Source organism: Symphalangus syndactylus, chromosome 8 (genome assembly GCF_028878055.3).
Source record: "Symphalangus syndactylus isolate Jambi chromosome 8, NHGRI_mSymSyn1-v2.1_pri, whole genome shotgun sequence".
Lineage (NCBI taxonomy): Eukaryota > Metazoa > Chordata > Mammalia > Primates > Hylobatidae > Symphalangus > Symphalangus syndactylus.
Window position 1 is genome coordinate 26,845,079 of NC_072430.2, and position 13,018 is coordinate 26,858,096.

General features: G+C 45.6%; 1 protein-coding gene across 1 annotated transcript in view; it reads right to left on the minus strand.

Moving 5' to 3' along the window:
• Positions 1-1,290: 1,290 nt before the first annotated feature.
• Positions 1,291-13,018, minus strand: part of KCNK13 (potassium two pore domain channel subfamily K member 13) — a 127,387-nt gene continuing 115,659 nt past the window's right edge. Inside the window, exon 3 of the mRNA XM_055288453.2 lies at positions 1,291-3,037. Within this exon, the coding sequence (XP_055144428.1) occupies positions 2,145-3,037 (893 nt within the window). The 3' untranslated portion in view covers positions 1,291-2,144. The remainder of the gene's footprint in view (positions 3,038-13,018) is intronic.

A 13,018-nucleotide genomic window follows, 5' to 3' on the forward strand; every position in this document is an offset into this window, starting at 1 on the left:
CAAAACAAAGTCTTTCACTGCTGGATGCAGCATCCCCCCCTTGCCCCAGCATGTGGGCCATCAGTGCCCACAGTCTGTGCCTTTCCTGGGAGTTCACAGAGCCTCCCCTGAGGCTCATCTCATTTGGCCCTCTCCACAGCTTTGCGAGGTAGCCAGTGTTGTTACCATTTTCACATGGGGCACAATGAGGTTGACACACTTGCCCAACCTCTCCCACATTGGAACTGTCAGGACTGGTGTTCATACCAAGTATGGTGACGCCAAGAACTGTTCTTCACTATGTGGTTGGCCAGACCTCAGAAACTGCTTTCTGGGGGGTATTTTGTGATTTGAATGTTGTTGCCCCAAATGTGGGATGTGTACCAATGACTTGGGTAGAACATGAGATGACTTTAGGGGCTCTCAGGTGTGGAATTAATTAATCACACAGTGAGAAAGTTATTGCCGTGGCAAGACTCTTCTAGTCCTTTTGGTTACATCACAGAGAAAGTCTCTGCTTGATGCTAGTGTGTCTTTAACACCTCCTTATACTAAACAACTCGCTTATACTACCTGTGGGGCTGAGGTGGGAGGACTGCTGGAGCCCAGGAGGCGAAGGCTGCAGTGAGCCAAGATTGCTCCACTGCACTCCAGCCTGGGCAATAGAGCAAGGCCCTGTCCCCCTCCAAAAAAGTTTTTGCCCATTTTGGATCTTATTTAAAGAAAGTCATGTGTTTTGATATAACATCTCTCTGCAAAAATTGCTTAGTTCAGCTGACCCTCTAGGAAGATGAGCCTTGGGTATGCTGATGTTCCTTGGCCTCCTGGCACACCATCAGGGCTCCCAGGAACCTGTGTTGGAGGTGCAATCACTTGCTTTACTCCAACCCATGTACTAGAAATATGGAGATCAAGGAATCCCATAGGTGCTCCTCTCCCATCCCCACAGCACCTGGTGCAGTACAGAGCCCATGAGAAGCTCTGTTTGGGGTCACAGGTTCCTAACAAGCATTTTGCAGTAGCTCCAGGATGCTTTCCCTTTAAGAGTGATATAGAGAATACTTTAAGATCTCTGACTTTGGAGCCGTGCCGCACTAAGTTCAAAGGCCAGTGTTGCGGCTTGTCGATCTTCTATCCGGCACTTCTGGTACTGTAAAGAAAATGGCCTAGAATGTTTCTCCAGTCAAGACACCAAAATGACGCTCATATCCGTGAAGGTCAATTTCCCATTTCCTTTTTCTCTGAGTCCAATAAATGCCTGTTTAATGAGGTGCTTGTCCTCCACTGGCCACAATGAGCACTCATGGAATCTTAGTTAATAAAATGAGGATTTATTAAATTTTCCGTTTTAATAAATAGTCATCATCTTTGCATTGGGCCCCCAAGCCCTGGTAAAAATGAAATGGTCTGTGTGACCACTCAAAGGGAAAATGTTAAGCTATGTTCTTTAGTTACAAAAGTGAGTCTCTCCCCATCCCACACCCCTACACCACCATCTTGCTGCGGTTTAAAGGCCTGAAGCTGAATTTAATTTTCTTTTTACATTGAGGTCTCACAGACGCCACAGCCAGGCATTAAGGCCTTAAAAATAAAAAGAAAGGGACAACAAAAAACAGAAACAGGTATAAAGAGTACAACAGACATTTTCCCTGTGCAGACACCACTGGCAGTTCTGCTCTGAAGGAAACCTGGCAAAATGAAAGCCCAGACACATCCCCAAACATTCTCCCCTCTTTTAAAAATTCATCCATTCAGAGTTCTAGGGAAAGATGAGTCTTCACAATTTTTGTTCCCAAATAAGGAACAGAGAGAGCTTCAAGAAATCAAGGCTTAAGTAAAACCTATCTCCCCAGGCAGCTAAAGCTCTGAAACAAGATTAAAGAAACAAGGCAATGTCTAATGCTGCTTCTGTGATTTGTTTTGAAAAGACTGAATTTAGACTTAAAGAATAAGGATCAGGAGATGAGCATTGAGACTTCAGGCCCCCCATCCCTGGAAGGTGGCTGTTGGTTGGAGCCGAGATCAGATTTCTAAAGATGTTTGCGGAGGCTCCCAGGAACAGCTCCCAGAAGGAACAGAGCCAAGGCGCAGGGCTGAGCTCGTCCCCTGGGCGGCAGTCATCCTCCATTCTACCCTGGCCTCTGCCCAGCATCCACTCCTGGCTTCTACCTGTCCCCGCTGGTCTCTGCCAACCTGTTGTTCATGATTGCAAAGGCTCCCACCCCCCCTGAGAATTCATTGTCCCGGGCCAGTGTGCTGGTCTGGTGGGGGCAGCCGTTGGCCATCTCAGACAGTTGCTTCTGCAGGATGGCCAACGAGGCCTTGTTGGCTGCCAGCAAGTCCTTCATGGAGATCATCTCCCCCGAGAGCCGGCGCCCGTCCGTGTCACTCTCTGCCACCCCGTCTGTCTCTATGGAGATGTTGCAGCGGTTCCGGACACTGCCTGGCATCACCACATTCCTGCGTGATCGCAACAGTCCTCTTTGGCATTGCGGGCAGCACCCGCTGTCCGTTTTCCTCAGGATCCAGTTCAAGGACTGTTTGATGAGGATAGAGATGACATTGAACAAGGAGTAGATGCAGCAGACACCCATGAGGATGAAGACGAAGTTGGCAAAGCGATAGAGGCCTTGGCTTTCATAGTGGGCGTTCTGGCTGCTGACCAGGTCCCCAAAGCCAATGGTGCTGAAAGCCACGAAACAGAAGTAGAGTGAGTCAAAGTAGCTCCAGCCTTCAATGGGGGTGTACATGGCTGAGGCGCAGCAGGAGATGAGGACGGAGGCCGTGCATAGGATCAGCATGACGTAGTACACGGAGGGCTTCCAGCCGGCCAGGCTGTCTATCTCGCACTGCCCCGCATCCTTCAGGCGCTCCTGGGGCAGGGCCCCTCGTCTCCGGAGCTGTCGCTGGTGGCACGACTTCATGATGTAGGCGATGATGGTGATCAGGCGCTCCAGGAAGAGGTTGAAGAACAAGATGGTGCTGGAACACCCAACAAGGCCGTAAAAGATCAGAAAGATTTTCCCTCCTACTGTCGCCGGAGTTGTCATCCCAAACCCTGCAGGAGAAAAAAAATGAGAGAAGAGTAAGAGAAATCTTTGCTGTGAATGGGGTCTGGGTCTTGGCTTTGATGGCTGGCAAAGGACCTAAAGAGAGAGTTTCATAAAATCACTCAGCCCTAGTCTTTCTAGGAATGAGCAGGAGAATTCTCATCTGCTTTTGAAGACACTAAGTGTTGTTCAGAGCTAGGCTGCTGAAAGCCCGTGTGGTGCTATTGTGCAAATCAGGAGAATAGCACCTCATCCTCATGGCGGACACAGCCAGCAAAAAATGGCTTGGTGATAAGAATGTGGGCTGGATTTCAGCCTCCCTTCCCTTCTCTGCTAGATATCCTTGTACAGTCCACAACCTGAACAACCATACTCAACAGACCATGTTTAGAGAGAGAAGCAAAGGCTCATACAAAGAAAAGGCTTATACGGACTCATCAGAATTCATTTATTCTACAAACAGTTATTGACCTGCAGATAGAACTGTGGAAAAGACAGGTCTGGTCCCTGCCCTCATGGAGCCCGAGTCCAGTAAGATGATTATGATATTGTGTGGTAAGTGTGGTGCTAGAGGGAGTACAGGATTCTATGGGAACTCCTAAGAGGGGAATCCATCTAAGAAGTGGGGTTTAGAAAAGATGAAGCTGGGAGACCTGAAAGCTAAAGAGGAGTTAGGCAGGCAAGAAGGGTGTATGTGTGTGATGGTGGTGGGATGGGGAAGTCGGGATGTTCCAGGCAGAGAAACAGCAGCCTCCCAAAGCACTGGGATTACGGGCGTTTCTAGCATACACAGAAATGAGAAATTTGCTCAAGATCTACCCATCTTTTAAACAAAATTCTTCAAACACACACTTCATACTTTTAGAATAACAACAGAAGTATTGGATGCTATACGTTGATAAACTATAAAACGTCTGTTTTGCCTTTGCCTCTAACTGTTCACATTTCCACCCTCCTGACCTTTCTACCTGTGCACACAGGCATACTGCTAAGAATGCATATTGTAGAACAATGGATGTTACTAAGAAAAACAGAAGTAGAAAAGAGAGCAGTGATACACTCAGGATTTCTCATGAAGGGGCAATGAGGGTCAGCCCACTCTCATCAGAGGGATGAGGGTTCTTTCCAAGCAAATGATTCAGTAAGCATGAGAAGGCTGATGGGTGGAGGGTTTGGCATCAGAGTCACTCTGACTACAAACACCATTAAAAAATAAAAAGAATACTGAGCATGCCTCCTTGAGTCAGTTTCTTATTAAAATCAAACCACCAAAGCTCTCTCTCTCTTTTTTTTTTTTTTAAAGAGATGGGATCTTGCTCTCTGTCCCACAGGCTGGAGTGCCGTGGTGCAATCACACCTCACTGCAGCCTCAAACTACCAGGTTCAAGTGATCCTCCCACCTCAGCCTCCCAAGTAGCTGGGACTGCAGCTGTGCACACCATGCCTGGCTAATTTTTAAATTTTTGTAGAGATGAGGGTCTTGTCTTGTTGCCTGGGCTGGCCTCGAACTCCTGGTCTTAAGTGATCCACCCGCCTCAGCCTCCCAAAGCACTGGGATTACAGGCATAAGCCACCATACCCAGCCCAGTTTTTCCTTATTTTCAAGTTCAGATTTCTAACTTGGGTCCCAACGTTTGGATCACGAGAGCTCTCTCATGATCCTCCCTCCTGATAATATGCCACTTGTCACCAAGCTGATACAGTTCCCAGTTGCTACAGCTTGGTCAATGGCTGCCTCCCAGTGCACCCTGGAAGTGTTCAGACCAGACCTTGAAATGTGTGGGCTTTTGGGGTTATGACCTGCTGGTCTGCTCAAGTCAAGCCAAGAGGGCACCTTTCCCAAACTCCCAGGTGTGCGTACTGTATTACCATTTAGAACTAAATACAATTTTCCTTTCTCAGCACACAAGGAGCTGCATTTGGGTAAGAAATTAACAGCATGTAACCAGGAAACTAGAGGAAGATACCGAGTGTAGCTTTTGAGCTAGATGGGATGGAATGGAATTGCTAGGATGATTTGGGAAGGGAGGATCAAGGGACAGGGAATAGTTCCATTGAGAATTACGTAGGGCCCTTCATTCTAGACAGAAAATCAGACCATCATCTCTTCTCTGTGAACTGTTCAAAATCAAAGTCCCTCAGCAATTCTTGGCAGTGGAGGTTCAATGTAGACCCCAAAGCTGCAAGACCAGAGAGTATTGCTGCTGTAGTTACTAAACACAGGGAACTGAATGCAGCAAACCGGCAGAAAAAGGGGGAAACATTTATCTGGGGCCATTTATTCTAGAAGCTGGATGAAGTCAATGAAAATAGGGAAGGTTCAGAAACATGAAGAGAGATGTGTGGGCTGGGGGAGGGTCCTTTCAGACAATCAGAAAAGAACATTCTCAGGTAGTCCTCACCTGTTTTAGAGGTGATTTAGTCATTCTACTTTCAGAAAGCTGAGCAACAGGAGTTGCTATGGATTTGCTCCTAGCCACAGTGATAGCAATAATTTACTGAGCACCTGTTAAGTTCAAGGCCCTGCACTACATGTCTGGACCACTGCCATGGTCTGAGTGTTTATATGCCCCCCAAATTCATATGTTGAGATCCATCACCCATAAGGTGATGGTATTAGGTGGTGGCATCTTTGGGGGAGGTGAGTGTGTTGTGAGTGTGGTGCTCTCATGAATGAGATTAGTGCTCTTATAAAAGAGGTGATTCATCCATTCCTTCCTCCATGGGAGGACACAAGAAGGTGCCATGTATGAGGAAGCAGGGCTTTCGCAAGATACTCAACCTGCTGATGCCTTGATCTTGGACTTCCCAGTCTCCAGAATCATGAAAAATAAACCTCTATTGTGGATAAACCTCCCAGTCTTCAGTATTTTGTTATAGCAGCCCATGTGGACTAAGACAGCCAAAGAAGATGACACAGACATAGTCCTTGACCCCAGCATCCAAGGCTGAGACAAACTATCTACAAAACAAGCCACAGTGGGCTGGGCACGATGTCTCATGCCAGTAATCCCAGCAGTTTCGGAGGCTGAGGTGGGTGGATCATGAGGTCAGGAGATTGAGACTATCCTGGCCAACCTGGTGAAACCCTGTCTCTACTAAAAATACAAAAATTAGCTGGGCGTGGTGGCACGTGCCTGTAGTCCCAGCTACTCGGGAGGCTGTGGCAGGAGAATCACTTGAACCCGGGAGGTAGAGGTTGCAGTGAGCCGAGATTGCGCCACCGCGCTCCAGCCTGGCGGCAGAGTGAGACCCTGTCTGAAAAAGAAAAAAAAAAATCAAGCCACAGTGAGTCAAGGGCCAACACGGAAGCACCATGGAGTTATCTGGGTTTAGGGGCCCAAATGCAGCCTCACTTTGGGATGAGTGACATAGGCACAGACAGTGAAGTGCTGATACCAGCAGACACACTTGATGAGCTGATTTTTCCAGTGAATGAGGTTTCTAGTGACATGTTCCAGAGATTTAACATTTCTAGATTCTATCTTATTTATTTGGTTTTAACATACTCAATTTTGTTAAGGGAGGGATAATCATGACTTCTGGTTATCTACTGTTTGATGGATGACTGCTATCTCTCCCATCAGCAAAAATAACAGAAAATGGTACAAATGGTGGTATTTATGGAAGCAAAGGGAGACAGCTTCCTCATGTCTGCAGTTGGAGGTGTGAGAGGTGGTTTTACTACTCTCAGCGCTGAAAAGTGTGGAAGTAAGCTAATAATGCAGGCTTTTCCACAGAAACCCTCCCCTTTTTTGAGCCCCATAATGCTGAGAGTTGAAGATGGCTCAGATGGTGAATAATAACCCTCAGGGTCCTTTTTTGGTAGAGGAAAAGGGCTCAGGGATTATTATCAAAGGCCTTTCCTCTGCCAGGCTGTGTGCTTGTCAGCAACTCCTCACACCCACACCGGGGAGCTGGGTATTATTAGTCTACTAGTTGCATTTGACAAATGAGAAAAAGATTACAGAAGCTGAGTGGTTTGCCTAAAGTAATAAAACCAGAATCAGAACCTAGACCGTCTTGTCTCCCAGGCCTGTGCTATTTTCCACCTGACTAGGCTGAGTGTAGCTCACTGTCATCACTGTCAAGGGTACAAGCCATGAGCAGAACAGAGGGAAGGAAATTAGCCAAGTGTCCATAGTTCAATGCTTTATACAGACACCCAGACCGCAGTGGCTGCCAAACCTGGTACCGAAACTGGGGCGGGGGTTGGGGGGTGGGGGTTGGCTGGCATCACAAGCTAAAACCTTAACATTTTCATGTACTAAAACATATAAAACATATATTTCTAAATGTATATATGTCTCTTCCAACAAATGATATAATTACATCAGTTTAAAAACCTGTTATGCCCCATGCATTTCAGTCTCCCCATATTTTGTAGGCATACAAATGAAACTGACAGTCACAGGTGGTACTTTTCAATACGTAATATATTCCCTGTGCTTCAAGCCTGAAGTCATCTGATTGATATTCAGCCCCCGAATCTGGGAGCAGATGAGTGGATCGAGAACCAACGGCTCTTGGAGGCCAGTGAAACTCACAGCTGATTTGGTCTAGTTCCCTTAAATCATTTCAGGCCTCTGTTAATGTGCTTGTAATTTCTAGGGCAGATTCTGGGACCAATCCCAGCCTCTCTGCTGTCCTTAGGGCTAGGAATAAAGCTACCAGGGACTGCCAAGGTCCCTGTCAACCTCCACAGAACACTTCACTGAGCCCATGAAGAGCAGGCCCGTAGTCTCCCAGCCTTTTATGTATATGCCATCAACTACATTTTTTTTTCAAAATTCAATTAAGGTTAAAAAAAAGTAAAAGCTTTGTATTATGATATTTTTCAAACAGGCACAAAGGCAGAGCAAAAAGTATAATAAACTCCTATTTTCCAAATTATCAACATTCTGTCAACCATGCTTCTCCCATCCCACCCCACCTCATCCCCTTTATTTGCTGGTGTATTGTAAAGTTAATCCCAGATAACATACCATTTCTTTGATTAATAAAGACACATCTTTAACTGCCAAGCCTTTATTTTTCAAACATAACCACTGTGCCATTACCATACCTAATAACATTAATACTAATTCCTTAATATCAAATAATACCCAGTCCATATTCAGGTTTCTCAAAATTATCTTTTTACAGATGATTTGTATGAATCAAGATCCAACAGGCTGCACCCACATTTAGCAGAGCTCTTCAGCCTCTTTCATTCATTAACAATCTCCCCTCTCATTTGGTATGCCCTTGATTTGTTGTCCTGTAGACTTTAATCAGGTTTTTTTTTTTTTTCTAGAAATACTTGAGGGTAGAAAAAAGCATTGTGTATTTCAAGAGTGTTCTTATATGCAGAGGCAACTCTCAAATGCTACACGAGGACATAAAAATTGGTATAAATTGTCTGGAAAGCAATTTGGGAATATGTGTCAGACACTTTTTTTCTGTTTTTATTTATATATTTATTTTTATTTTTCATTTTTATGGGTACAGAGTAGGTGTATCATGAGATATTTTGAGACAGGCATACAGTGCATAAAATCACATCAGGCCGGGTGCGGTGGCTCACACTTGTAATCCCAGCACTTTGGGAGGCTGAGGCGGGCAGATCACCTGAGGTCGGGAGTTCAAGACCAGCCTTACCAACATGAAGAAATCCCTCCTCTACTAAAAATACAAAATTAGCTGGGGTGGTGGCGCATGCCTGTAATCCCAGCTACTCCAGAGGCTGAGGCAGGAGAATCACTTGAACCCAGGAGATGGAGTTTGCGGTGAGCCGAGATTGCGCCATTGCACTCCAGCCTGGGCAACAAGAGCGAAACTCCATCTCAAAAAAAAAAAAAATCATCGTCATCATCATCATCACATCAGGGTATCCTTTTTATCCTGTTTTGTTGTTGTTGTTGTTTTTGGTTTTTTGTTTTTTGCTTTTAGGAATATATCTCCCAAATTATGACTAATGTGACCAATTATGCACATGGATGTTCACCATGTCTTTACTTTTAATAATGAAAATCCTCAGCAACCTAAATATCAGATAATGGGGAAATGACTAAATCAAGTAGCCATTAAAACTGTGTATCTAAAGAGTTCTCAATGACTGGTGAAAACGTTAAGTGGAAAAAAGCAGAGCAACTTTGTGTGTCTGCAGTGTGTCTGCAGCATGAGTCACGCCTGACATATGGGGCATCCTCATTAAATATTTGTTGGATGAAGGAATAAACTTTGTAAAATATATTTATGTAGCTATATACTGCAGCAATTAAAATGCTTTTGGCTGCCAGGAACAGCAAATCATAAATAGAGGTGGCTTAAACATGCAGGGGCTAGCTCCTAGAACATGAAACTGAGAGAGAGGGCAGCTCCAGGGATGGTTAATATGGTGGATTTGGAATATGATGCATGAATCAAGACCGACTCCTTCCCAGCTCTGGCCCCGTCACCATGTCAGCTGGCTCCCTTCATACCAACAGCTGCAGGAATCACTCCCTCACACACCAGTGTCCAGAGTCAGAAAAATGGTTTTCTACTTTGGATGTATCCTTTCCAGAAGTCCTCTGGCAAGATTGCCATTATATACCACTGACCAGCCCAAGTTACATGCCCACTCTGAAAACCAGTTATCTGTAAGAGGAAGGATTCCTCTGGTCAGGATTCATCAGATTCCCTTGGGGGAAGAGACGGACCCCAGAATTGACAATGTCTGCCATAGACATACATAGAAAAGGGAAAAAAAAAAAAGAAAAATACACAAAATTTTCAATCAGGTTATTTCGAAGTGACGATAACACGAGTGATTTAATTATTTTCCAATGTTTTATTTTTCATTACTTTTTTTTTTAAAGACTAACCAAGTGCAGTAGTGAGAATGCAGGGAAGGAGTAGAACAAAGAGTGCTATCTGTAACTATGAACAATCAATTGAAATAAGTCACTACCTTCAGACCAGCCTATTTCATTACTGCTTTTTTTTTTTTTTTAGATAGGATCTCACTCTACTACTCAGGCTGGAGTGCAGTTGCGTGATCTCAGCTCATGGCAACCTCCGCCTCCCAGGTTCAGGCGATTCTCCTGCCTCAGCCTCCCATGTAGCTGGGATTACAGGTTGCATCACCACACCTGGTTAATTTTTGTATTTATTTATTTATTTTTTGAGACGGAGTCTTGCTCTGTGGCCAGGCTGGAGTGCGGTGGCATGATCTTGGCTCACTGCAACCTCTGCCTCCTGGGTTCAAGTGATTCTCCTGCCTCATCCTCCCGAGTAGCTGGGATTACAGGTACGTGCCACCAAGCCGAGCTAATTTTTGTATTTTTTAGTAGAGACAGGGTTTCACCATGTTGGCTAGGATGGTCTTAATCTCTTGACCTCGTAATCCATCTGCCTCGGCCTCCCAAAGTGCTGGGACTACAGGCATGAGCCACTGAGCCAGGCCTCTTTCATTATTTTTAAACTGCGAAAAATATGTTTCTCAGCAGGTTTTCTCAAGTTGCAGTCAAACACCTGCGCAGACACCTGCAGCATACCTCTTGATTCATTCTTCTCAATACTCCAAGGAACCAAAGCTTGATTTGCACAGACTTTCCCACAACCTTTTTGATGCTAACAGTTTAAGCCTTCTCATGTGGGATGCAACTACAAAAGAATTGGCAGACCATTTTTTTTGGTAAAAAGCCCCTCCAATTTCAACTGGGATGAAGAAAGGAGGCAAGAACAGACTCCTGTGGATTATTCTTGAGGGGTGAGGTTGGGGATGGGAAGTGGGTTCAGTGATGGAAGACTTAGAAGATCAGCAGGAGGCCCTGAGTCCTCACTGGGCCCATTGTATTTATGTGGATTATGGAACCACAATTCTCAAAGCTGGACAGACTTCATGACATTCTAGTCCAAGCTTTTTAAGTTACCGGTGGGGAAACTGAGGCATCAATAAGCCAGGCAATCTTCACAGGTTGTGGAGGCTTGGCTGAACTCAGATCCCATGTCTGCAATGCAGACTTCTCTCCTCTCCCCTTATTGCTTGTGGTACATAGTTTCCAAAGATGATTTCAAACAAATTGCTCCCATCCTTGTAAGCACTTGCTGTTTTTCCCATTAAGAGATGAAGCCTATTTCCTCTCTCCTTGAATCTTGGATGACCCTGAGACTTGCTCTGACCAGCAGAATATGGTGGGACCGATGCTGTACTAGTTCCAGGCTTAGGCTGTCAGCTTAGGAACTTCAGCTTCCTCTCTCTGGATCCCCTAGACACCATGTAAGAAGGGTGACCACCGCCCCGTCTGGGAAGTGAGGAGCGCCTCTGCCCGGCCGCCCCGTCTGGGAAGAAATGAGGAGCACCTCTGCCCGGCTGCCTCGTCTGGGAAGAAGTGAGGAGCACCTCTGCCCGGCCGCCCCATCTGGGAAGAAGTGAGGAGCGTCTATGCCTGGCCGCCCCGTCTGGGAAGCGAGGAGCGCCTCTGCCCGGCCGCCCCGTCTGGGATGTGGGGAGCGCCTCTGCCCGACCGCCCCGTCTGGGAGGTCTACCACGGAGGCCAGAAGCAATGTGGGGGCTGGACGTGGTGGCTCACGCCTGTGGTCCCGGCACTCTGGGGGGCCGAGGCGGGTTGATCACTTCAGGCTAGGAGTTCGAGACCAGTCTGGCCAACATGGTGAAACATATGAAAAATACAACAGACAAACCAACCAACCAACCCAGTGACAACAAAACAGGTCTACCCTGGAGTCATACTCTAATTTTTTCTATTTTCCTCCCTTTCTGATCCTTTATCCCACTTTCTTTTTCTTCCTCTTCCTTCTCCTTCTTCTTTGTCAAATAGAGGATTGAGTTATTATCACTGATCCATATAAAGTCCCTCTCTCATTTATTTTAATTCCCACCCCCCATTTCTATTCCCCGACTTCCCATGTGCAACCTTCCTAATATGTTTGATACGCATCTTTTTGTTTGTATGTATTTTTAGAAAATGTTTATTGTTTTTGTGTGCAAAAAAAATTAATTAAAAAAAAAAAAAAAAAAAGAAGAAGGGTGACCACTCAGCTGGAGAGACAGGCCCTGCCATTCCTAGATGACTAGATTCCTAGTGCCAGGTACTGAGTAAAGCCCAGCCAAGGCTACAGCTGGATGCAGTCACAAGAGTCAGCAGTTGACACTGAGTTGAGCCAAAGAACTTCCAGCTGAGCCCAGGAAATTCACAGAATTGTGAGAAACATTGACGGTTGGTCAAACCACTCATTTGGGGAGGTTTGCTACATAGCGATGGATAATGAAATATCTTCTGTCTGGGACTTTCAGTGTTTTCAACAGGCACCTGTTTCCCTCTATCTTCCTCCTCTTCTTCAGCTCCCTGCTCCATTTTCCATTGAAAATTAGGTGTGAGGGACTTAAGGGGGCTTCAAGAGGAGGCCTGCAAGGGATGTGGAATTGAATGGAGGTTCAACTTGTAAATCAAGCAGGCTGTTGAACCTGTTTGATTTTAAGGAACAGCCTTCAGTTGAGGGCAGGGGTAGGAGGAAGAGAGCATTCTACTGTTGATAAATATTTGGCTGCTTCCCAAATTGGGCTATAAGAATAACGTTTCCACAAACTTTTTTGTACATGTCTTTTTGAGATGAAGTAGGGACCCCTCTTAGGAGCCTGCAGGCCCACTCCCAAACCCACAAGCATGGAAATAAAGGAAAATCTTGAGTTCCTTCAGGGGAAATTCCAGGTACCTAGGTACCCCTGAGAAGTAAATGAGCAATTTGATGACCAAGAAGGTAGCAGTAGCTTAAAACAATAGCTAAGGAAGCTAAAGTCACAAGGTTTTTGGTTCCCTATAGAAACTAAAGATAACATCTTAATATATGTCTCCGAGTTGTTTTTCAGAAACCTGGTCCCCCACCAAATGGATCCACTGTCATGTACATCTCAGATGTGGAGGAGCTGAAGACTGAACTCTGAGTGCTATCCTTTGTTCTAAAGTTCTTCCTGAGCATCCTGGAGGAGGTTATGCCCATTA